Source organism: Gymnodraco acuticeps, unplaced genomic scaffold, assembly GCF_902827175.1.
Source record: "Gymnodraco acuticeps unplaced genomic scaffold, fGymAcu1.1, whole genome shotgun sequence".
Lineage (NCBI taxonomy): Eukaryota > Metazoa > Chordata > Actinopteri > Perciformes > Bathydraconidae > Gymnodraco > Gymnodraco acuticeps.
The window spans coordinates 2,510,139-2,537,017 of record NW_022990270.1 but is presented as its reverse complement, the minus strand read 5'-3'; the positions used below and the strand labels follow the sequence as shown (position 1 = coordinate 2,537,017).

The 26,879-nt window shown below is 41.6% G+C and overlaps 3 protein-coding genes across 4 annotated transcripts; 1 reads left to right on the top strand and 2 right to left on the bottom strand.

Annotated features, from left to right (window-relative positions):
* Positions 1-6,141: 6,141 nt before the first annotated feature.
* On the bottom strand, positions 6,142-7,993 carry LOC117549184 (UDP-glucuronosyltransferase 2C1-like). Its single transcript, XM_034220840.1, has 2 exons — positions 7,894-7,993; positions 6,142-7,744 (listed from the first exon to the last, which is right to left on the bottom strand). The coding sequence occupies exon 2, from the start codon at positions 7,735-7,737 to the stop codon at positions 6,142-6,144; it is 1,596 nt and encodes a 531-aa protein (XP_034076731.1). The 5' UTR covers positions 7,738-7,744; positions 7,894-7,993.
* Positions 7,994-9,629: 1,636 nt separating this feature from the next.
* On the top strand, positions 9,630-26,196 carry LOC117549204. The gene is made up of 2 exons (XM_034220892.1): positions 9,630-10,709; positions 25,742-26,196. Exons 1-2 carry the CDS (start codon positions 9,725-9,727, stop codon positions 25,780-25,782), a joined length of 1,026 nt encoding a protein of 341 aa, XP_034076783.1. The 5' UTR covers positions 9,630-9,724; the 3' UTR covers positions 25,783-26,196.
* chrna5 (cholinergic receptor, nicotinic, alpha 5) lies at positions 19,006-26,507 on the bottom strand. Of its 2 annotated transcripts, none has more exons than XM_034220890.1 (8): positions 26,298-26,507; positions 25,810-25,950; positions 22,795-22,946; positions 22,587-22,631; positions 21,363-21,472; positions 21,058-21,235; positions 20,294-20,980; positions 19,006-19,812 (listed from the first exon to the last, which is right to left on the bottom strand). In XM_034220890.1, the coding sequence occupies exons 2-8, from the start codon at positions 25,895-25,897 to the stop codon at positions 19,654-19,656; spliced, it is 1,419 nt and encodes a 472-aa protein (XP_034076781.1). In that variant the 5' UTR covers positions 25,898-25,950; positions 26,298-26,507; the 3' UTR covers positions 19,006-19,653. The 2 variants fall into 2 exon arrangements, with proteins under 2 accessions (XP_034076781.1, XP_034076782.1); XM_034220891.1 differs by having other exon boundaries at positions 21,372-21,472.
* Positions 26,508-26,879: the final 372 nt, after the last annotated feature.

The following is a 26,879-nucleotide window of genomic DNA, read 5'->3' as shown; positions in this document are numbered from 1 at the left end:
AGGTGACGTCCGAAGCCGCCGTCGAGGTGGTGAAAAGGCGAGAGGGTCCACACGAGACCGACCGGACATGGTCGAACCTCCTCTCAGGCACCAGGAAAAAAACTCAAAAAGGATCGATAGCCGTTAGCAGCTAGCTGGCAGCCATCGGTAGCTGCTAGCCGTAGCCGTTAGCTAACGTGGTTAGCTGCTAGTCGTCGATAGCTAGCGCAGCCTGGACTTGCAGCCGCACGCCCCGAAGAAACAACCCCACGTGGAAGGAGTCTGGTTCTCTCCCCTACCCAGCAGGTCGTGCATCGTCTCAGTGTAGATGGAAGGCCCGCTGTCCTCCAGTGTCGAGACGATGCGGGAATGGCGAATGACGTCCTCAGCCATTCCGCGGGGGGCGCACCGAGCCTCAGTCCGTGTGCCCATGGCAGCCACGGACGTCTCCAACAATCTCTGGCATAACGAGAAAAACAGCGCTTTTCGCCATGTTCGGGTCCGTCCCGGAAACTTCACGAGACGTTGTCAGGGTCACCAATGTAGTGCCGAGAGATAGGGAGTCGGAGGCGGTGCAATGGAGGTACAAAGCTTGCTTTAATGAGCAGCAGAAATGTAGATGTTGTTGGGTCGCAGCCCGGGACGACAAGAGAGAGAAGACAGGAGGGCACACAATACATATAGACAACCATATACATGTCCGTGTGGAAACAATACCCCCAACTCTAGTTCCATGTGTGGATTATGTAACCCAGTGTATTAAAGGTGGTCACCACAACAGGCAGATTCGAAGGATTTATTTCTTTGGAAATATTATTTTAAATACAATTAAATCAAGTTATTTTGGTAAAAACTAATGACAAATGTAACAACAACAAAATATAAAAAAAAATATTTTAAAAAAAATGTTGGTTTTTTTATGTTTTCAAATATTATTTTTTAGAATATCTTAGGCCCTCAGGGCCCTGACGGCTCGCCACTGCTGAATACACGCCTAAATTCAGCCGCTCATCTGTCATTCTGAGTTGATTAAAGTGTTTGTCCTACAGTGTAGCGGACCAGCAGGCGGACATGACGGAGGAACAGCAGGTGCAGAGAGAGGGAGAGGATCTGGACGCACAATTTGGTAGGTTAAAAATGGACTTACCGTAAAGGCAGACTCTGGAGAGATGGTAATGAAATGATGATGACTTAGAAAGAAAACATAATGTAGCTACTTTCTGGTCTCTTTAATGATAACATGCCCTCCATACTTGTCTTCAAAAACATTTTAAAGATTTTACAAGCATTAATGTGATCATCACAACTCCTGAAGAAGAGTAGTGGCTTAATTAGTCACAATTTAAAAAACTAATGTATGACTCTTTTTTATTTGTCCTTCTTTTCTTTTTAAATAGACTCTTTCAGCATGGAGCAGGATGAAGAGTAAGAACATAACATATTATTACAAATGATATTTTACGTGTGATTTTTCGTGGCAAGTAATTATTTATTGTGTCATACTTTAGCGGTTTAGTACCACCATATAACAAATAATGATTTGCAAAATAAACAGACTTTTAAAACTTTTTCAAAATAGTTATACTTGTATTTTATTTTGTCTGCATTCTTAATACAAAGACTTTGATTTTACTCAGGTATCAGAACCTAGGAGATGAGGACTTCACGTACTCTGCCGATCATGAAGGAGTGTACAGTGTTGCAGGTCAGAGATAACCTACTTTGAGTTATTACAGAAGTAGTTTTGCCCATTAAAGGCAAGTAGATGACTTTGGTTTCTAACATGTAGATGAGGATGATGATGAGTTTGATTACTTTGATCAGATGTGTGCCAACTCACAAATTTTTAGGGCTTAAGGTCCTGTCAAATCCTTATTGTGCACTATTCTCATATAACGCACAGTTGGCAGTGTGAGAAATAAAGTCAAATCCAATTACATGTGTTCTTATTGCTTGGATTTCTTTGCTTTACTAACAATGCTCAAGAACAAGGCAGAACATAAATAATAAGGTTATAATAGTAAAGCTTAGAAGGCAATATGATACTGCATTGTTTTAGATTAGCTGTTTTTCTGTAAGTGTGTTCAGTGCATCTTACAGGAAAACCACAAATGAATTTTTAGCAGCAGTGCAGATACAGTTGCGAGAAAAAGTATGTGAACCCTTTGGATTCTCCACACATAGCGTTGTGTGTTCCTTCCAAACAACTCAACTTTGGTTTCATCTGTCCACAGAATATTTTGCCAGTAGTGCTGTGGAACATCCAGGTGCTCTTTTGCACACTTCAAACGTGCAGCAATGATTTTTCTGGACAGCAGTGGCTTCCTCCGTGTTGTCCTCCCATGAACTCCATTCTTGTTCAGTGTTTTACGTATCGTAGATTCGTCAACAGAGATGTTAGCATGTGCCAGAGATTTCTTTAAGTCTCTAGCTGACACTCTAGGATTCTTCTTCACCTCATTGAGCATTATGCGCTGTGCTCTTGCAGTCATCTTTACAGGACGGCCACTCCTAGGGAGAGTAGCAACAGGGCTGAACTTTCTCCACATATAGACAATGTGTCTTACCGTGGACTGATGAACATCAAGGCTTTTAGAGATACTTTTGTAACCCTTTCCAGCTTTATGCAAGTCAACAATTCTTAATCGTAGGTCTTCTGAGAGCTCTTTTGTGCGAGGCATGGTTCACATCTGGCAATGCTTCTTAAGAATAGCAAATTCAAAACTGGTGTGTATTTTTCATAGGGCAGGGCAGCTTTAACCAACACCTCCAATCTCGTCTCATTGATTGGACTCCAGGTTGGCTGACTCCTGACTCCAATTAGCTCTTGAAGAAGTCTTTAGCCTAGGCCCTAGGGGTTCACATACTTTTTCCACCCTGCACTGTGAATGTTTACATGGTGTGTTCAATAAAAACATGAAAACATATAATTGTTTGTGTGGTATACATTTTTTATTATTAAGCAGACTGTGTGTGTCTATTGTTGTGACTTAGATGAAGATCAGAACACATTTTATGACCAACTTATGCAGAAATCCAGGTAATTCCAAAGGGTTCACATACTTTTTCTTGCAACTGTATGTATAGCATGTTGTGCTCTCTGACTCACTACAGCTAATCTGGTTATGACATTCAAAGAGAAAGTGTTAGGAACCGTGACTCACTGATATGAGGACTCAATTGCACAACCCGGAGACGAAAAGGTTTGAAGAAAAATAAACTTTAATGGATTAAAAAACAAAGAAACACTCTTTACAGAGGGAGTGACAAAACGGTCACAAAACAAAACGCTCTCATGGAGGATATCACAAAAGGTACTTGGTCTCTCTATGGCTGCTTGGATCTGACTTCTTGGCATGACGAACAAGACGAACTGACAACAGACAAGGGGAGACAGGACAATATATACAAGAGGTAAGTGGGAACAGGTGGAAACAATCAGGGGCGGGGCAGACGCTGACGATGGCGGGAAACAAGAACCAAGGAAGTAAAGGCACCTGGAATGAGACAAAATAAAACAGGAAGTGAAACAAACAAAACAAACATGAACGTGACAAATACATAACAAACTAACATAATTGACGGGACACAACAGAAAGTATCAAGAATGAATGCATGAGCGCCATCATTTATCACACATTACTATTAACCGGTGAACTTCTTTATCACAGAGGATCCACCTGCAGGACCAGTGTATGCTGTGTCATTCAGAGAGGAAAGAAGAAATCCACATCTCCCCTGATTGAACTGGAACACCAGCCTGTGATGCTCCCCTTTGGTTCAGTCACATTTGAAATGAATGTTAATCTTTAAATTGGATGAAGGAAGTAATTTTTTGAAAGTACAGTGCCTCATAAACATCTAAATGCGAAATTATTTTCTAATTGATAATCAATAAAGCAGGAGTAGGATACAAATAAATCAAATAAGTGTAAACTTCTTCCCACCCCTTTTCGGATGTGTAATTAGTAGATCATTTGTTTATACATAACTTAAAATCAGTAATATTTTTGTATATTAATTTGACACTACTTCATTTTGTATTGTATAATAATTCCTATGTTAAATGTTTGTATTATTGTTTTACACATTCGAAATAAATCAAATCAAATCAAAAACCACATCGATCCTTTCTGTATTTGAGAGGGGTTACATTACCTTTTGTATATATTACATAAGTGAATATTTGAAAAAAGAGTGAGTGTTCATGCCATTTTGTACAATCAGTGTCTTTTAAAGTTTACAACAGTTTGTTAATAATAATCAAGACTGCAGCTGGTGTAAATTGTGTTAAATTGAGATGATTCAACATTTTACAAAAAAAATCTGTATCTTTGCATATTTGTTTAAACAAGGGGTATCACAACATACCGGTATACTGACGATAACTGTGATATTTAGACATTTCATTATTGGCATCATAGTAATACATACATGATGACGCAACCCAGTCTCACGGCATTTCGTGTTTTAGTCACGAAATAAATGTAATCTATTGATTCGTCTTCACCAACACGATTCCCCCCTTTTTTTTTCGTGTAGAACGATTTTAAAAGCAATGTATTTCTATTCTTAGTATGTTTCGTGCCTGCACCACGTCTTTTTGTCCGGTCGGGTCGTGGAAGACCGGAAGCTGTGTGGTTCATAAAAACATGTTCTTACTCAATATCAAGATTATTGTTTTTATGTTAAATTGTATAATGTCGGACTTTTTTTGCCGTCCGTGAGGAAAAGAAATGGGGCTCAGAGCATCAGAATACTGAAATCTGTATTTTTTAAATCTTTTTTTCCTTCAAATTTGTTATTATTTGGTGCAGGCACGAAACGTACTACCGATAGAAATACATTGCTTTAAAAATCGCTCTGTGTGACACGAAAAAAAATGGGAAAATCGTGTTGGTGAACACGATTCAATAGATTACATTTCGTGACTATAACACAAAATGCCGTAAGACTGGGTTGGATGACATGCATTTGGTTTTGACTCCAAATTAGTTTATTAACATAACTATTTTATTTTAGAAAAAACATGTGGTATATCTTGAAAATAATCCAGATGAAAAGAGATACGCTAATAGATGGATAGAAAAATTGAAAAAAGAGACAAAATGCTAAACAAACAAAAATAAAGATTACTTTGACTGATAACATTATTATTATTTATCTTTTTATGTGTCTTTTTTTCAATGTATTTATTTATTTAATATCCACACATTAATTATTTTGGCCAGACGTGGTTAATGATGACATTTAATACCAATCATTCTTTGTTTTCTCATTTTGTTTTGATTCAACACTGTCAAATCATTCATATACAAGCTGTCTGCATCCCCCATTACCAGTGTCCCCTCGTGAAAGTTCAACCAAAGAGCATTATCTGATAAGAAACATACTCCATCTGCCACAGTGACTGTAATGACAAACCCTGTTCTTCATGAGCTACCAATTAAGAGAGGCCTCCAATATATGTGTCACTGCTGCTTTCCTCCCCTCTCTCATCACTGCTGCAGCTCCTGTGGGAAATACAACGGAGCCGCTGACAGAAAGAATCCAGTTACAGCTTTATCATCAGAGCAGCAGTGTGTGCATTGCTGTAAATATTCAATTACTTTACATGATAGTGGCTTTAACTGTATGGCACTATTTTTCACTTTTAATTTTAACCATGTAAGGCCACAAACTAGGGCATTTACGTATACTGTGACTGTATTTGCAGCCTGTATGGAAAGCAATTTTCTAAACAGATTGCAAATGTGTCAGATAATTAATCATAACTGCTTGCAGGCACAGCAAGCAGTTATGAGCAGAAATGCTCATAACTGCTTGCTGTGCCTGCTAAACCTGAATATGGATTGTGTCACAGTGTTTTTGTTCACCCGTGTCTGTGTTGGAAGGGGTTGACCTATTCTCATTGTTACACAGCTTTGTAAAAAGGCCTTACACAACCAGCCTTTATCCAGCATTGAAAACTAACACCATATTCCTGTTATACTGTGAAGGCTTACAAATGCAACCCAACCATAATCCCCCTGCTGCAAGGGCAGCTGGTGGACACTGGTGGACATATGTTACGTTGTCTTTTTTTTTCAGGTAATAAAGATTCGTAAACATAATGATGTATAATATGATTGTACAAAAAACAGGACAGAGTTCAGTGGGTTCTCATTTTTTACTTGTTTTCCTTTTCAAGCTCTTCTTACGACATAGAAAACTTACAAACACAAGAGGGAGAAGAGCAATCGCTGCAACAGTAGCCAGAAAAGACAGTAGTATATCTACAGAGTGGTAGGAATACCAGGGCAGTCTGTAGGACTCTGTTCTCAGGTGAGCTGCACCTTTGTGTCTCATGACAAACTCTATCCAGAAGAGGGCGGTGTCCAGCGGCTTCATCGGCTGATCTCTGTGCAGCCTGGAGAGTCTCTGCATGTTCAACATGTAGGAGGGCTCATTCAGGACGTCCTGGATGGCATCCTGAAAGTTGTTGTCTTTGTCCACTGTCGCTAGTGTAAGAATCTTAGCTGCTCCTCTCTCCTTTAGACGCAGCAGGTTGTCGTATTGGTCAAAAAACAAAGGTATACCAACAACTGGGACACTGTGATAAATAGCCTCTTGGACTCCATTGGTTCCTCCGTGAGCCACAAACAGTTTTATCTTGGGATGTCCTAAAAGGTCATTCTGAGGCATCCAGTCTACTATTAAAGTGTTGTTGCCCAGAGTGGCTGGTCTCTCACCTTTATGTCTCCAGATGACTTTCTGGGGTAATTTAGCAAAAGTTGCAGCAATGTTGTCAGTCATATCAGCAGGAAGTTCACTTACAAAGGTCCCCAGAGACATGATGATGACCCCATGGTCTCCAGAACTCTGCACAAACTCCTCCAGGTGTTCAGGGAGAGGTTTTGCTGGTTTGCACTGGAACCCTCCAATATAGACAACATTAGGCATGGTGGGACGAGGGAACTCAAACACAAAGTCCACTCTCATAAGCCACAGGTCTGCTCCCTGTAATAAGTCATTATACCGGACGTCTGGGTCGAAGAACTTATCACAAACAGCTTGATACTGAGGGCGGATAAAAAATGCATCCTGAGCTTGCCAAATGAGAGAGAAAAGGAAGTTCTTGACTCTTTGAAAGAAGGTCATTTTGTCTGACAGTCCTGAGCCGGTCAATGGGACATAAGATAAAGGAGACGGTGCAATGGCCCTATGTCCTTCTCCACTAGTTATCCACCGCACATTATAGACCAGAGGCAGCTTAAGAGCGTGAGCCAACAATATACCAGCACCCCACGCCGGGTCAGTAAGCACCAAGTCATACTTACTCTCCTTCAAACTATTCATTAAGTCCTTATCTTTAAACATGCCAGTAGCCATTTTGCACATTATTCTGTGCATGTTAAACATCGCAGCAAACATCTCCGCCTGCAAACTTGCAAAGCTCAAAACTGAGCTCTCTTCTCTTTCTATGGCAAAGATCTTCTTCAGGATCTCGTTGATGAAGTCATTATTAAAGGCCTCAGTGACAGGAACGGTGATTGTGTTGAAGTGCGGAGAGTCATCCTGGATGTACCAGCTTTTATTGGTCCACACCACATCGACAGAGTGTCCTCGAGAGTGGAGAGCTTCGATCATGATGTCCATGTTAACCCAGTGGCTACCTTCCAAAGGAAGGATCAAAATCTTCCCTCCGTGACACATTCTCCATGACAAGCACACGAAGGATAACAGGAGAAGACTTGTTGCATTTCTGTAAAGGGGCATATTTAACCTGAACATGAGAAACAGATAAAGACATCATTATTCACTCTCGAAATCTAACCTTAAATGCTACAAACATATACTTCAATAAAGTACTTTTACATCAAACATTTCCCATTAAAATAATTAAAATACATGCAAGATTGATCTGCAACGTACCTGTTTTACATGAAGTAACTCCGGGTAGCAGGCGCTAAGATGTTTGTGTGAAACGCCAAAGGAAACACTCAATACAAAACTAGAAATTCCATGAAAGCTTATATAAGTGGATTATGGATAATCTTTTCTTCAGGGATGGACAACAATGTGGCCTCTTTGTTGCTTAGAAATGTGTTAAAGCTACTTATTTGTACCTCCTTGAGTGAATTCTGTTCTGAAGTAGCCTTCAGTATTTCTTATTTGTGGTCAATAACATGCTCTTTTTATAGGAGGATTTTCAAGAGGGTGCTCATACCAACTAATAACATGTAGAGCTGTTGATCTTTCAGGAAAGAGCAAAGGGGATCCAAATACTTGTGTCTTGTTCAGAGAAAAATGTCTTCAAAGGCAATAATAATGATAACCATGTATCTTTGCATAACTGTTTTTACTGTAAGGATCCCAGACTAATCCAACTTTTGTGCAGATTTAGTTGCATTGGATGCATGACATGTTTTGGATTGGATTTCAGATTTCTATGTTTTTTACCATTTTGAATTCCATGCAAAATAATTGTACCTTTTATAGTTAAAGTGTGTTAAAGTGTTTTGTAGACAGCTATGAAGATGTTTTGAGCAGTTTAGACAAATGCACTTTCTTCAGGACCAGTTTAAACTGTCTTTGTTTGTTTGAAAGCAACAAAAACATTGTATTTACAGTCCCTATATTTGATGGAGCAGCAACTGAAATTCACAGATTTCATCGCTACAATCACCAACATGTTTTTGTTGATGGTGCCTGTGTTGCTTTTTTGATGCTGTAATGTGCAGACATGGCCATGCTGAGGCAGTGCAGGCTGAGCTTCTGGAGCACTGAGAGTTCATCAGTCCTTTCTCATTTCTAAATGTTTCTCCTCCTTGACTCCTTTCTCCTAGAGACTCTTCCTTGCCTTCTCCACTCGCATCTCCTCTGGGTGGGACTAAGACACAAGGCAAGGATTGAGAGAGGAGGGAGGATTTGCAGACTGGGAATTGAGAAATGTATTTTTGTGCTTAGAGATGTTGATATTGGTTTAGTGAACCTAAGGCTTTCTGTTGCATTGCACTGCATTACATCATTTGAGTTACTTGCAGTTTGCTAACAAAACTTCCTGGACATGCATTGCCTCTGTAATGATGTGTTACTAAGAATCGTGTTCCCTGAAAACGAATGCAGGATTTGTCCCTAAGGCAGAAAGGCTTTCAGAGAAACTCAAGTCTGGGTACGAACGTCCGCCTCTTCTTCCCGCGCAGTCACGCAGAAGGAATTCAGAAAAACCATGTGCACCAGCACCCCTGAAGAGGTGTGGCTTTTTGTTGAACTGTTGTGAACGATTCATCTCTTGAATGCTCTTATGCTGACGTCATATCTGTCAATCTGTCAATCACACAGCTAGTTCTAATAAAGGGATCATTGCTGGCTCACTCGGAGAACTCAGTCAGTGTCATGTGAACTACAATGCAAGTGTGTGGCGTCTTTTATTCCTCCGTAGTATTAGTCCAAGGCTATCTAGACCTTTGCTGGTAATGGCTGCTGCGCCAACAGGTTATGGGCCCAGAAAGGATTTTGGAAACCGATGGAATCGTTTGTGCTTTGACGGAGATGAGAAAAACTATGAGTTGTGGGAACAAAGTTTCTTGGCCACCTGCGTCGACAAGGGCTGAAAAGCACCATATTGAAAGAGCCTGACAGTGGCGGAGGCAAAGAGGACGCAGAAGGAGCCGCGGTAAGAGCCGCAGAAGACGCTGATAAAAATGAAGAAGTCTACGCTGAACTTATTCAATTGTTGGACGATACAAGTTTGTCTCTGGTCATGAGAGATGCAGCGGACGATGGGAGAAAGGCGTTGAAGATTCTGAGGGATCACTACGCAGGTACAGGAAAACCACGTGTGATCAGCTTGTATACAGAGCTTACGTCTCTCCAGAAATATGCTAATGAAAGCATCACAGACTATATTATACGAGCAGAGACTACTATCACAGCACTGAGGAATGCAGAAGAGATTTTGAGTGACGGTTTATTGATAGCTATGATTCTGAAGGGGCTGCCAGCGTCATTTAAGCCGTTTTCTATCCACACTACACAAAGTGATGAGAAGATCACCTTCGCCGAGTTCAAGACCAAGCTGAGGAGCTACGAGAGCACTGAGAAGTTCAGTGGGAGCTCAGTTGATGACAGCGTGATGAAAGTAAGAGGCAAATACTTTGATGTGAAGCTGCTGACCTGTTATACTTGCGGCCAGAAGGGTCACAGGGCCCGCGAGTGCAAGGCTGCTGGTCACGGGGAACAACAGAGACAGTGGTGCCGTTTTTGCAGGAGTTCCACGCACAGAGATGCAAACTGCAGGCGGAGAGGACGACGAGACAACGTAAAACAGGCCATGGACGAAGAGGACCACGACCACCACCACACATTCGCCTTCAAGGCCCGCAAACGACAGGTGGACAGCGACCCGAGTGATGGACTGAAGCAAAGAGGGCTTATGGTCGACACCGGTGCTACATCGCACATAGTGACTGACATGAACAAATTCAAAGACTTTGACGAGAGTTTCGAGCCACGAAAACATGTCCTGGAGTTGGCTGATGGAGTGAGGGCCTCTGGCATAGCGCTGAAGAGAGGTGTAGCCAAAGTTTGGCTGAAAGACAATACGGGTCGAGAGGTGGAGCCGATGCTGACGGGGGCGCTGTACGTCCCATCCTTTCCCCAAGACATTTTCTCGGTCAAAGCAGCGACGACCAATGGAGCCACGGTCGTATTCAAAGAAGGACAGAACAAGCTCATTCACGAGAACGGTACGACATTTGATATTAAGGTGTATGATAGATTGTTTTATTTAAACACAGTTAATGATGAAAATGTTGATGAATGTCATGGGTGTTATGATATCAAAACATGGCACGAAATTCTAGGTCACTGTAACTACGAAGATGTGTTGAAATTGCAAAAAGTCACAGAGGGTATGACAATTAAAGGCAAAACTGATACATCTAATTTGACATGTGAAGTGTGCACAAAAGGGAAATTTGCTCAGAGCAGGAGCAGAGAGCCAGATGAAAGGGCAAAGGCTGCACTGCAGCTTGTACACACAGATTTGTCTGGACCTATAGATCCTACAGCTAAAGATGGGTTCAGATACACATTAGCATTTACTGATGACTATTCAGGAGCAGTTTTTGTTTATTTTTTTAAATCTAAGTGTGACACAGTCAAGGCTACTGAGAAGTACATTGCTGACGTTTCACCTTATGGAAAAATCAAATGCATTAGATCTGATAATGGTACTGAGTATACTTCTGGTCAATTTCAGTCATTGCTAAGTAGAAATGCCATCAGACATGAGCTCCTTATTCACCCCATCAAAATGGGACAGCTGAGAGAAATTGGAGAACATTGTTTGAAATGGCAAGATGCATGCTAATTGAGAGTAACCTACCAAAAGAGTTGTGGACATATGCAGTTATGACTGCTGCTGTCATTCGAAATAGGTGTTACAACAAACGTGTTGGACAGACTCCATACTACATGTTGACAGGAAAGAAGCCTAACCTTTCAAAAATGAGAACATTTGGGTCACCATGCTATGCTTACAAGCAAAACAAGAAAAAGTTGGATTCAAGATCTGAAAAGGGTATTTTTGTAGGCTATGATAAGAACAGCCCTGCTTATTTGGTGTTTTATCCTGACACAGGAAAAGTACTCAAAAATAGGTTGGTCAAATTCATCACCAAGAGTGTCATTGAGAGTCAGACTCAAACAGAGCAGGAAACGGATGATGAAGATTTCAGTATGAGGAGAGCTGTAAACCACCTACCAAAAATTGAAAAGGCAAATGTAATCCCAAAAGAGTCACAGGAAAATGAGACTGAGATTTGTGATAACATTCAGACAGGTGAAGGCCAAAGTAGCCAGAGGACATCTTACCCACAAAGGGAAAGAAAACCTCCTCAATATTTCCTGAGTACATCTTATCCACAAAGGGAAAGAAAACCTCCTCAATATTTGAAGGATTATGAGTGTAAAGTCGAATCTGATGACCAAGGAGAACTAACCCTTGATTACTGTTATTTGTGATGTGCCCCAAACATTGAAGGAGGCTATGACATCACCAAATTCTCAATTATGGGCTAAAGCTATGGAGGAGGAAATGGATTCACTAAGGGAAAATTACACATTTACCCTGACCACACTGCCAGAAGGTAAACATGCAGTGGGGGGCAGATGGGTTTACACAGTGAAAGAGAACCCAGTTAAAACATGCAAAGCCAGGTATGTAGCAAAAGGCTATAGTCAAGTGTCTGGTATTGATTATAAGGAAACCTTTTCTCCAACTGCAAATATGACATCTGTACGTAGTCTAATGCAAATCGCAGTACAACATGATTTAGAATTGCATCAAATGGATGTTAAAACGGCATATTTACATGCTCCTATAGACTGTGAGTTGTTTATGGAACAACCTGAAGGATTTGAGGTTAAGTCAGAGAAGGGGGAGAAACTGGTCTGTAAACTTAACAAATCACTGTATGGTCTGAAACAATCAGGACGGAATTGGAATAAAGTGAAAATGTTTTTTTTCAAAATCCGGCTGACCATTGTGTTTACAGTAAACTAACATCTAAAGGTGAAAGGATTATTTTGATAATCTGGGTTGATGATCTTATCATTGCAGGAAGCAACAGTCAAACAATCCAAAATGTAAAAGACATTTGGAGCCAAATTTAAGATGAAAGATCTTGGCAAACTTAAGAACTTTCTAGGCATTGATTTCACACAGACAGATGGTGAAATAAAGATGAACCAGAAAAGGTACATCATGAAAATATTGCAAAGGTTTGACATGTCTGACTGCAAGGCAAGATCGACTCCATGCGAGTATAAACAACAATTTGACAATGAAGGTGAATCTGTTGATCAAAAGAGGTATCGTGAAGTGGTAGGCAGCTTGATTTATGTGATGACATGTACTAGACCTGATCTAAGTTTTATTGTCAGTAAGTTGTCTCAACACTTATCCGAACCAAAAGAACAGCATATGGTAACAGCGAAACATGTGTTGAGATACTTGAAGGGAACTGTAGACCAGGAGTTGTGTTACAAGAGAAGTGATTCAAAACTAAAACTTGTTGCATATTGTGATGCTGATTGGGCAGCAGATCAAAATGACAGACGGAGCACAACTGGGTACTGTTTTAGTCTAAGTCAGACAGGACCTGTTATTTCCTGGAAATCTAAGAAACAGCCTACAGGTTGCTTTATCCACATGTGAAGCAGAATATATGGCATTGGCAGCTGCTACACAGGAACGTTTTTATCTTGTGCAATTATTAAAAGGAATGGACAGTGGAAATGATTATGCACCAGTGACAATCTTTGAGGACAACCAAGGGGCAATTGCACTATCAAAGAATCCTGTGTGTCGTAAACATGTTGATATCAAATATCATTTTGTTCGATCTGCAGTTAGTGATGGAAACATTATTATTGAATACTGCCCAACAACAGAAATGGTAGCTGATATTTTAACCAAGCCTGTAACAAAGGGCATGATTGAAAAGTTTGTGTATTTCATTTTTGGTGTTGAAGGGTAAAAAGAAAAAAAATGTGTAAATGTATGTCAAAGGTTGTCAGAATAAGATCAAGTGGGGGTGTTGAACTGTTGTGAACGATTCATCTCTTGAATGCTCTTATGCTGACGTCATATCTGTCAATCTGTCAATCACACAGCTGGTTCTAATAAAGGGATCATTGCTGGCTCACTCGGAGAACTCAGTGTCATGTGAACTACAATGCAAGTGTGTGGCGTCTTTTATTCCTCCGTAGTATTAGTCTAAGGCTATCTAGACCTTTGCTGGTAATGGCTGCTGCGCCAACACTTTTGGAATAGCAGATGGTAGCTGTGCTTCTTCTCAGCTTGATTGTGATCTAGTTGACACTTGACAAACAACGTCATTGGAGGCAGTCGCAATTTCTACAGGCTCGCACTACCTGTTAGCATCTGGCATCTGTTAGCATAGCTCTCCTGCTTACAAACTTTTAGCCATCCCTGCTTATACAAGTAGTAGTTTTAGTTGTCTGCGATCTGCGGAGGCCTACCTGTGAGTACGGCTGTACTGAGGTGTTTTTCCTCCGGAGACGTCGCGAAGAGACGGAGCGGCTCCACCTGTTGCTGCATGCGATCTGCGATTTACGGAGGCCTGCTCGTCGCGAAGAGACGGAGCGGATCCACCTGTTGCTGCCTGCGATCTGCGATCCACGGAGGCCTGCTCCCACCTGTAGAGTACGGCTGTACTGGAGAGGTTTTTACCCCGGAGACGTCGCGGAGAGACGGAGCAGCTCTACCTGTTGCTGCCTGCGATCTGCGATCTACGGAGGCCTGCTCGTCGCGAAGAGACGGAGCGGCTCCACCTGTTTTGCTGCCTGCGATCTGCGATCTACGGAGGCCTGCTCCCACCTGTAGAGTACGGCTGTACTGGAGAGGTTTTTACCCCGGAGACGTCGCGGAGAGACGGAGCAGCTCTACTTGTTGCTGCCTGCGATCTGCGATCTACGGAGGCCTGCTCGTTGCGAAGAGACGGAGCGGCTCCACCTGTTTGCTGCCTGCGATCTGCGATCTACGGAGGCCTGCTCCCACCTGTAGAGTACGGCTGTACTGGAGAGGTTTTTACCCCGGAGACGTCGCGGAGAGACGGAGCAGCTCTACCTGTTGCTGCCTGCGATCTGCGATCTACGGAGGCCTGCTCGTCGCGAAGAGACGGAGCGGCTCCACCTGTTTGCTGCCTGCGATCTGCGATCTACGGAGGCCTGCTCCCACCTGTAGAGTACGGCTGTACTGGAGAGGTTTTTACCCCGGAGACGTCGCGGAGAGACGGAGCAGCTCTACTTGTTGCTGCCTGCGATCTGCGATCTACGGAGGCCTGCTCGTTGCGAAGAGACGGAGCGGCTCCACCTGTTTGCTGCCTGCGATCTGCGATCTACGGAGGCCTGCTCCCAACTGTAGAGTATGGCTGCACTGGAGAGGTTTTTACCCCGGAGTCGTCGCGGAGAGACGGAGTGGATCCACGCTTCGGGCTTGGCCTGCTTCCACCGGGCGTGTGCTGCTGTACGGAGGAGGATTTTACCACGGCTGGGTTCTGCTTTCCACCTGTCCTGGTTCTGCTGTCGCAGAGGCCTGCTTTCACCCCGGGGATACCACGTTGCTGCTTTCGCCTGTCCTTTGCTGCTGTGCTGATTTTGCTCCAGGAACATCGCGGTTCCCTGGTCTGGAAAAATGGCCCATATCGGGATTCTGCTGTGCCTGTTAACTATTTTGGACTATGAGAAGATCTCTAGTCATTCTGAGGAGTCTACTGGATTCAGGTCTGTTCTGCCACCCGCAGTGGGCATCCCCTGCAAAGGTTCGGATGTGTTACACAAACAATTACCGGTTGCCTTGTCACAGTCAATCTGCTCGACAAAATATGTTTGTCTTTTTTGTTTTCCTGCGATGATGGTTCTTCAGGACTGCTTCTTAAGCTCTAATCACACTCTCGCAGACTTTTCCGGTGATTCTAAAGTAGATGACAATGTATGTGTGTCGCTTAAGAGGAAAAGATGCCTGTTTTTGTTGTTATTACTGTCAGGAAATTTACAACCTGGTCTGCCCAGTAGTAGTAGTCAGATCGCTACTCCTGCTGATTTTAAAGCTAGGTCTGGGTTGGGTTTCATCCACTTGAATGTGCGCAGTCTGTTAGGTAAACTAGATTTTGTCCGTATCTGGGCGAGCTCGACTGACGCTGACGTCATTGTTTTATCAGAAACATGGCTAAACAAATCTATTTTGGCCTCTGACATTGCCTTAAATGGTTTTAATGTGTATCGTACCGACCGGCCTAATAAAGGTGGTGGCGTTGCCATTTATGTTAAGAATAAGTTCAGTGTAACCGCTGTAGTTTCCAAATCTATCAGTAAGCAATTTGAATTTTTAGCCTTAAATATAGAAGTGGCAAAGGGTCAACAGGTCATGGTCGTGGGCTGTTACAGACCCCCCTCAGCTGTCAAAGACTCCTTGTCTTCGCTAGCAAATCTTTTATCGCAACTAGACTACAATGAAATAGTGCTACTTGGAGATTTTAACTGGGACTGGTTAACTGCAGTGTCAGGATTTTAAAAACCTTTGTATCTCTTTAAATGTTACTCAGATTGTTGACAGTCCTACTCGCCCTAATATTAAGTCCCCAAATAAATCCTCCCTAATTGATCTCATTTTAACTAATGTTCCCTATAAATACTCAGCTGTGGGAATATTTGTGAATGATCTGAGTGACCACTGTGTTGTAGCCACAATTAGGGACACTAAGGTCCAAAAGGTTAAACCTCGTATTATCATCAAGAGAGACATAACACATTTTGTGGAGCAGGGTTTTGTACATGATCTGTTTGGGTTTGATTGGGGAAAAATCGATTTGTGTGCTGATGTTGAGACTGCATGGTCTTGTTTTTATCTTGGTTTTATGGAAATTATAGATAGACATGCACCCCTGCGTAAATTTAGAGTGAAGGGACGAGACAATCCTTGGTTTTCTGCTGAATTATCTATTCTCCTACATGAGAGAAACAAGGCCTGGGCAAAGGCTAGGAATTCAGGCTCAGAGGTAGAATGGCTGCGTTTTAGGCAGCTAAGAAATAGCTTCACTTCACATGTCAAAAGTGCTACATCTAAGTATTATCTGTCAGTTACCACAAAGAACCTGAACAACCCTAGAAAATTCTGGAAAGCCATAAAATCGATATCCACCGGTGATATCCGTAATGAGCTACCTCCGTGCCTTACCACAGTATCTGGCACTATATCGGATAGGGCCACCATACTAAATTGTTTTAATGAGCATTTTGTGTCCTGTGGCTCTCTGTTTCATTCTGTTTCTAATTCTGCTTCTGTGAACACCACAGTCGGTGACTCAGAACAATGTGGTCTGGAAAACCCTTTCAGTTTTACTCCTTTTACTGTTGATGTTGTTCGTGAAGTCTTAACCAAGCTAGATCCTAAAAAGCCGGCTGGTCCGGACAACGTAGAACCTTTCTTTTTAAAGATAGCTGCAGATTTTATTGCGCCACCTCTTACTACTCTTTTTAACCTCTCTCTCAGCACGAACAAAATCCCAAAAGTATGAAAGTCAGCTTATGTCCTGCCACTACTAAAAGGAGGGGAGGTCACCTTATTAAACAATTATAGACCCATCTCTAAATTGTCAGTTCTGGCTAAGGTTCTTGAACGCCTAGTGAGTGAACAGGTAAAGGTGTTTTTATGTAACAATGACATCCTGTCTAAACATCAGTCAGGCTTCAGAAAGCAACATAGCACCATCACTGCCACAATGAAAGTGGTAAATGATATTACGAGTATTTTAGATAATAAGCAGAGTTGTGCAGCTCTATTTGTTGACCTATCCAAAGCTTTTGATACTGTCGATCATCGCATTTTGAAGCAAAGGCTGGTCAGTATAGGCATGTCCAGCCATGCAGTAGGGTGGTTTGTAAACTACCTCTCTGAAAGGTCCCAATGTGTTCAGTTTGATGGTCTGTCTTCTGAGTGGTTAAACATCACTAATGGTGTACCACAAGGTTCAGTTTTAGGTCCGCTATTATTCTCTATCTATATTAATAGTTTAGGTGAAAATGTCGAAGGAGCAACCTTACATTTTTATGCGGACGATACCGTTATGTACTGTGCAGGTCCCTCGATTAACGAGGCTGTTTTTAACATTATTCAGGCTCAGCTCTCTGAGCTTAAGCTTCTTTTAAATGTTGAGAAAACCAAGGTAATGCACTTTTCGAAAGCTAAAGCTAAAAATACACCAGAGACTGCTTTGGATATTGTAACTACGCAAGGAATACAACTTGAAGTGGTTACCTGTTACAAATACTTGGGTATCTGGCTTGATGACTGTCTCACTTTTAAACTTCATGTCAATAACCTGCTTAAAAAGCTGAGGGTTAGGCTAGGTTTCTTTTACAGAAATAAGTCCTGTTTCTCGCTTGAGGCCAGGAAAAGGCTAGTCACTGTGACCTTTTTACCTGTGCTGGATTATGGTGATTTGTTATATATGAATGCACCTGCCAATTACCTGAGCAAGTTAGATGCTGCGTATCACAGTGCACTGAGATTTTTGACAAATTGTAAAGCACTTACGCATCACTGTACCCTGTATACCAAGGCGGTTATGCCATCACTTACTGTACGGAGGCTCAGTCACTGGTACTTTTTCATTTACAAAGCCATGTTGGATAAACTACCATCTTATATCTGCTCCCTGATCTCTCTGCGAATTGAAAGTACTTATTGCCTGAGATCGCATGCTGTGGTTTTATTAAATGTGCCAAGTCAATTCAATTCAATTCAAAACCTTTATTTATCCAGGTAAAATCCCATTGAGATCAATGATCTCTTTTTCAAGGGAGACCTGCAGCAGTAGGTTCCACAAGAAGACATACAAACATAAACAACAGAACAACAAAAGGACATCATACAGCAAAATGTACAGGGATTACAATTTACATATTTAACCACAAGTACAGGTACCAACAGCATCTGATTTTGTAGCATCCAACCGAGCTTTAAAAACATGTAGTGGTACTAGCTTGGTAATTTTCCATACAAGTGCTAGGACTGTCTTAGGGAAGAAAGCTTTTAGATGTGCAGCTCCACTAACATGGAACAGTCTGCAAAAAGAATGGAAAATTACCAAGCTAGTACCACTACATGTTTTTAAAGCTCGGTTGGATGCTACAAAATCAGATGCTGTTGGTACCTGTACATGTGGTTAAATATGTAAATTGTAATCCCTGTACATTTTGCTGTATGATGTCCTTTTGTTGTTTATGTTTTTATGTCTTCTTGTGGAACCTACTGCTGCAGGTCTCCCTTGAAAAAGAGATCATTGATCTCAATGGGATTTTACCTGGATAAATAAAGGTTTTGAATTGAATGCACACATGTCAGTGAGACACAAAGGTGTTATAGTAGAAGTATGTTGTATAGGGTTCTTTTCTCACTTCCTTTCTCTTTTTCACTTTCCTCAGTTTTAGATCTAGAATAACATAAAAGCAAAGTAGATCCATAAGTTTTATTTTAATTCTGCCTTACAGAATACATAGCAGATATGCACACAGTACAATAATGAAGAATGAGAATGAAGGTCTTATTCTATCTTTGGTGTATCTGAATATCTAGGTTGGAAGCTGTTATTAAATTACTCTTACGATGTTTGAATACAACTACATTTTTATTTACGACACCACCCTGCCACCTCTGTGACCAACAGCCATTAGCCTGATGCTATCAAAAATATCCTGTGAGGACATGTTGTCTGCCACCTAGTATCGCTATCAGACCTCTATCTAAGATGCCAGCAAGTGGAAATGAGTGTATTTCTGTGTGGATGAAACATGGGTGATTTTATCATTATATGTTATACATCAATTGAGTATTTTAATTTATCTTTACACTCGGAAATACAGAATAAAAACTCTTATAAACAAATAAAAGTATTTGAATGATACACTCAGCAAACGAGGCCTCAAATCTGCAGCTTCATCTCTGGCGGATCTGTCAGCCTGAATGTAGTTGGCAGAGTAGGACCGTATCTATGCGGTAATCACAGTATCTTTAATGATGCCACAGTCTTTAAAATCTCAAATATGACCCATAACGACATGTTGATGTGCTTTGCCTCCATTTGCGGTTCGTTTAACCGCGGCTTAGAGGGTACTTCCAGCATGGTTAGGGACGATTATGCTGGCCCATTTGTAAATAACAGGAATGAAGAGGAGCGCAGAGCCCAGGATCGACACCACGAGGAAGGCCCAAAGAAACACTCGATCCAGGACCTGGGCTACACATTTCCAGTCTTGAACCACCTGGAGTACGAGAGAAGCACATGTCAGTTTGTTTCAAATCAGTGAAAGTATTAAAGAGGCCCTATTATGCTTTTTGGGGTTTCCCCTTTCCTGCAGTGTGATATAGGTTTTTCTTCATGTAAATGATCTGCAAAGGCTGACATCACAAAGTTCCCTCCAGAGGGGGACATAGTGACATCACTATGTAACACATGCACTTCTATTGGCTTCATCTCTAAGCGGTTCACCAATCATAACAGAGCTGGCCAGCTAACCAATCAGAGTAGACTGGGCTCTGGTTTCAGACAGAGGGTGAAAAGAGGTGCTGCAGCACAGGCAGTATGAGAAAAATAAAGAGCTTTTTGAACATTAAAGCTTGGAAACATGTCACAGTAGAGAAACAAAATACAAAGATGAACCCTGAAAATTAGCATTATATGTCCCCTTTAACCAATTATCTTATTACATATGATGTACAAATACACAAATCCAACATACTCACCTCTCGGACCTCATTTTCTTTAACCACATGCATGGTTATGTAGCGAATAGAATCCAAAGCTGCTTGTAGGTTATGTCTGGTGTAGAGCAGAGGTGTAAGTTCAGATTTTGAGGTCTTCATCATACCCAGTCCTCCTGCTCTGGCTATATCAGCTGGAGAGTATCGGTCCACATGGCTGCGCATGCACAGCAGCTTAGGCAGTCGATGTAGGAAGATCCTCCTCACCCACGGTGCCATGCCATGATGTGTAGAGGAGGAGCGATTGTGGATGTTGATGGCAAAGACTGTGATGCAGATGGAGAGTGTGACGAAGATCATAGTGAAGACCAGGTACTCCCCGATGAGAGGGATAGTCTTGGAAGAGGAAGGAATGATTTCCTCAATGACCAGGAGGAAAACTGTGAGCGACACCAGGACAGAGGTGCAGAGAGAGATCTTCTCGCCACCGTTAGAGGGCAGATAGAAGACGAGGATGGTGAGGAAGGACAGGCCAATGCAGGGTATGATGAGGAAGAGTGTGTAGAAAAGAGGCAACCGGCGGATGATGAAGTAGTAGGTGATGGTGGGATAGGTACAGCTGCTGTCTGTCCTCAGACCACGGCTGCCTGTGGCCTTCACTATCTCCCATTCACCGTTGTCAAAATAGTCCCGCTTGTCCACGTGGAAGTCCTCAAGAGTTATGTCCACCTGTTAAATACAGAGTGAAATTTCATGTCAATTGATCGTCATGACTAACACTAATTTACTGCGGAGTAGAGTCTCACCTGGGAGCCATCATATGTCCAAGAGCCAAACTTCATTGAGCAGTTCTGGAGGTCAAAAGGGAAGAAGGTGACATCAATGGTGCAGGCTGATTTGTAATTGGCTGGTGGTGTCCATGTTATGGTCCCATCATACTTAACAACTGCCTTAGTGAGAGTTCCCTCGAAATGCCCATCTGAACTGTTGAAATAAATATCATTTAAGACTGTTATGTAACAGCACTGTCAGCATTTCCGTGTGGCCATGGCTAACAGAAAATTAAATGACTGACACAGATGTAATTTATTCCTTATATAATGGCCCATACTTATCGTACAGTACGACGTCGGGAAGCCAGATCCTGTTAGAAGGGACTCGGATGGCTGTAAGGCCCTGATAGTCATCAGGATTCCATCTTAGTTTCCTGTCAGTCCACTCCTACATAAAGGAAACATTGAACACATTTAACAAAAACATCTACACATAGAGGCTTTTAAGTGAAGGTTTAACCCTTGGCACAACAGCAAATAAGCATATTTCCCATAATGTCAGATTAGAACATTCAAATCACAGACCAAAATACGCTAAAAACCAAGTTACTTTAGCACTAAGCCTGAAAAGAAGGGGGCACCAGTGTAAAAATTACAAACTGCTTTTTTATGGAAGTGTGGGCAACCGGTTTATACTGAACAATGTCCTAATTAGTTTAGAAGTCCTGGTAAGTGGATTTGTAACCTTTGGATAGAGCAAGGCTAGCTTTTACATCATTAGTCTTTATGCTAAGCTAGGCTAACCGGCTGCTGGCTTTAGCTTCATATTAACTGTATCAATTCTCTCATCTAACTCTTGGCATAAAGACCAATACAACACTTTTCCTTAGATATGGTATATTATGTGTAATGTTATATTTTGCTAGCATTAATATAGCACAATGTACCAAATCTGTTTAATGTGGAAAATATGCTACACGATAAATTCCTTGTGAAACGCTGGAGGGTAAACCAGTGTATGAAAAAAACTGTAGTTCGGTATTCCTTTTTCTAAATCAAAAAAGTGGCCACCAAAAGATTGCGATAAATAAAATCACTAAATCTGACACTGAAATACTTTGCAAATTACATGATAGATAGACATCACCACAGGGGGCATTGCCCTTCCATCAGCCTTTTGGCAAGAGGTAATCCATCACTTTGAAAGGGAGCAACTGACCCCAATGACAGAGTCTAGTCTGTGGTGATAACTCAAAGGAAGCTCAACAGACAGGACACTCAAAGCCATGAATAAGGCTGACAGGAGTTGGGAAGAGGCGGCTGGAGTGGAGCCAGGTGCGTGGGCACAGGGCCCAAAGGACTCATATGAGAACTGTCAGTGAAATGCCACCAGACCAGATACAAAAGGGTGACGTGTTGCCTCTAAATGCCATGTTATGTCAGAGGTTGTTAAAGAGTATTTCCTCAACCATTAAATAAACACTATCAGCAATACCTTAAACCTGCATGATTACAAATGATAGTTCATTGTAATGTTTAAGTTCGATGTGAAGTACACTTGCCTGTTTCATCCACACATTGGTTGTCATTCGTTGATTTTTCTCATCCTAAAACAGTGTAAAGAGTTTCAATTAAAAAGTAGCCGAGTTGAAAGAAATGTAAGACCACTCTGTCTTTCAAGCCTAATATGTTTTACATTCATAGGCTGTAGTTAACACATCAGAGACTCGAGACTGAATTATATCAATAATCAGTGCTTTTCTTTCTTACCACATCAACTAGCTGGGAGATGGCCAGGCCAAACTTCACGCTGATCGTCTGGTTCAGGTATTCCACTGGACGGACCCATTTCTGGTAGTTTACAAAGAGGTATTTGAAAAGCTTATCCTCTGCTTTTGCGAAAGCGGAGAGTTTTGGAACCCCTAAATGGTGTGGAAAAAATGTAATGTTATGTAAAAATAACATTTTATAATACAGTTCATACCAACGTAAATGTATTTCAACGAATGCAAAAGCATCTTTGATTTATTCAGTCGTCCAATGTTTGATAATTAATCCATATACAGCTATGTTTCCTTTATTCTCTCAAATAGCACTGCAATCATTTCTCTAACTTTGCTACAGTGTTATCTATAGATTATGGATATGACCTTCGTGGTATGGCTTTGGTTTCAAGTCGCAGAAAAACTAAAGGTTTGAGCAATACATACAATCCTCACAATGTATGAAAGCCTAAAAATCAATGCTCAGATGATTAGATGTGACCCCTGTCTGCTTTCTATCAGAAACAGAGAAAACAGGTGTCCTAAAATGCCTTCAAGAAAGTAGTATCAACAGCAAAGGATATATTCAATAAAGCAGTCAGGGTTGCTTGTCAACTGGAGCCCACATTATAGACTGTATATGAGAAGTAGACATAGTCATCTTAATGACCATGCGGTAATCTTAAGGAAAAGAGGGTGGAGGTACAACCAAAACACAAAACAAAACATTTTTAACTGACCAAATGAACTGAAAACACACTGTGAAATGGTAAAAGTTGTACGATGAAAAATTCAAAACACCAAGACCGGAAAATACTCATAATAATCACAAGGTAGACAAGCCCTTAGTACGCTGCCGTATCATCTATTTTAATCTAAATGGGACAATAATGTTGTGATAAACAAGTTGTAAAACCGTGTTTTGGGGAACACTTGTTGAATTGTTGAAGTGAGAAGTAGGATAATTTTCTCATAGACTTCTATACAATCTGACTTCTATGCAACCAGTACATGGCCTGTTGGTCAACAGTACTTCTACTCAGGAAACCTGCTCAAAGTATCAACTATATATTTTGTATCAATACATTCAAAAAATGACCCTCAGACTGGATGACAAAACATGTAGATATTGCGTTATGTGCAGTTACAAGATGAATCTATTGTATATAGCAGTGCAGACAGAATCAGTTAAACTGGTTCATTGTTATCCTGAAGAAGAGCTCCCCTACAATGTAGACACATTTTTTAATTACACTCTATCTTTGACCCTGCTCTTTAAATCTTTCACCAATGCGGTTATAAACTCAATTTATGGATGGAGAATGTGGCTGGAAATCTAGACCAAGACTGACCACAAATGTATGGTGTCACCCTCTCAGACATGTGTGTGGATCAATAAAAACAAGGCTGCAACACCCTCAATCAATGACTGTGTGTGATAAGCAAATTAATCATTTCTACAGCATTTACTCCCACTATCACCAGCATTTTGCTCGACTGAAAAGCAAGCTGCTGGATTCTACATATTCTGTTTAAGTGTGTGATTGATGAAATGCATAGATATAAGGTGTGTGCTATAAGCTAAAAGGGAATGCTCATTTGCACCTCATGCTGAGCAACATTGATATTTAATATGAAAATGTTATTCCTGGGTCAATACTGTATGTAAGGTGCAGTTGGTTTTATAACAAAAACATCGATATAAATTAAACATGTAATACATAATGTATGTTATGTGTGCTCTTGTACAGATGGTAAGGATTACAGTGTTGTGAAATTCAGCCAAATATGCAAAGCATCAATAACAGAAAGAGAGACCCACAGAATCATAAGGTGTATACACATACCAACATGCACAACATACTGTGTATATGCATACCTATACTGTACAGTTGATACACACGCAGACAAATATGCACACGATGTCATGGCAACAGCGGTCCCCCTCTTTCCTCCTCTCCTGCAACATGCCGTTAATCTCTGTGTTGTGCAGACAGTAATAACCTCCCCCCTTATTCCTCACCCATGTTCCTCAGCTGCCCACAAGCAGCATCTTCCAAGTTTACAACCAAGTTTATCACCTGACCCGGTCACGTGACCTCCAAACTGAACTGTATTCACCTTAGAAGGAAGGATAGCCGTCGTTTACTTGTAACTTAAGGTGAACAACTTTACTATGTTGTTTGCTCCTGTTGTTGTCCCCGTTTTGACCATTTACTGCCAGCCCCATTGTATTGAGCATATTATACGGCTTTCCTGGACTAAAAAAGTATTGGGAAATTAACACTCATACCTTTTTTCGTCTAATCATTTAGTTGATAGTCAGATCTGTAAAACCGAGTTTCTCCAAAAAGTGACATGCAAAAGCATCACTTTTAATCTCGGGTCCAAGAGATGTGCTCTGAAGTTTCTTGGAAATTAGTCATTCAGCATGAAAACTAAAAAATGACCAATTAATCAAAGAGGTCTTACGGACTGAGTACAAAAGGCAACATGGATTCTTTGAATAGACTTGTAACAATGAAATAAAACCAAAGTTATTTCATAAGTTGTTATTATGTCAGAGAACTCTATTGTTCAACTCTCTTCCTATCCTGAGTTGTCCTTTGACCAAATGGGAACTATAACCTTGTCCTTGTGCCAGAGTTGTAAACATGACAGTTCTATCCAACATGGCATGAATGCCACAGCATTAATCAACTATTTTCCAGGTTTTGCATCATTGATTATGTGTTACTTAGTAAAGATGATCCTGTAAATGGTAAATCCCTACAAAGACAGCCAGGACTAGGAAACCAGATAACAAATTAAAATTGTTAACCCCCCTACAAATGTAAAACTGTTCTACTGTTGTAAACTGAAATCAGTACTTTTGATTTGTCTCTGCAAGTTCTCTACTACTGACCATCTGACGATTTCCACATCTTCTTTCTTTGATTCTTAATATCCCTTAGAGACCAACTTAGCTGCAACTATACCATCTGTAATTGGATGAGGCATTCCCAGTCCTTGAGAAACTTACGCAACGAGTGGCACAGGTGGCAGCAGCAGAGCAGCGGCAGCAGCAGCAGCAGTGCCAGAGAGGTGGCTGCCCCCCCTGCTCTCAGCATCGTATCAGAGGTGGCACTGGATCCACACGACTGGTCTCTCGGGCATCACAGAGCTGGAAAGAACATCAATAACAGTGGTTATGAAAAAGCTGCTTTTGTGTACAGGCACACAACTGAGCTATAGCTTCAATCAAACCTGGGTTAAGGGTTCAAATCCCCAGGCAGCCAACCCTCCTCCCCTCTAATGAAGCTATACGTTCAACCACAGTTCCTGATTTCAGTGAACAAGCTGGGCAAAGCTTAAAACCCTAATGACGTCCATACTAAACAGTATCCATTACACATTTTATAGCATCCTTTACAAGCCAAGAATGCAATCTGTCATCACCTTGCTAACTTGACCCTCTCTAAGGTGATTAATACATTTCACAGAGTAAGCATTGAAATGATGTATAGATACCCGCTCTGAGTGTCTCCCATTAAATCCCAGTCCAGAGTGGCAGCAGTGGCAGCAGTGGTGGAGGCGGTGGGAGTCTTGACGACAGCGACGGTGCAGCTCTAGCGCTCCTCCATTCCATGCAGGTTCTTTTTCTCGCCTCAAACAGATGCTGCTTCACTCCCTGCTGCTTCCAATAATGAACGGGCAATGCATCCTCCTCTCCTGCTCCTCCTCCTCTTCCTACAGAGAGTCCGCCCCCCACACACACACCTCCCCTTCCCCTTCTCCTGGCATTCTGTGGTCACCAATCATAAACAGGGATAGTCGACGCCTCCGTGCAGCCACCTCATTTCACTGCCTCTCCACAGCAGCATGCGGGAATCACAAGTGCAGCTCTGCCACTGAGTCTGATGTGATGATACATGCCTCTTTGTATGTGTGTGTGTGTGTGTGTGTGTGTGTGTGTGTGTGTGTGTGTGTGTGTGTCTGCTTCCATGGTGACAGCGTATTGGGGGACCCATATGATTTGGGATGGGGCAGGGCAGGGGCCACATAATCTGCTTTTGTTAAACCATCCCCTATATTCAGTTTTCAGTTGTATCT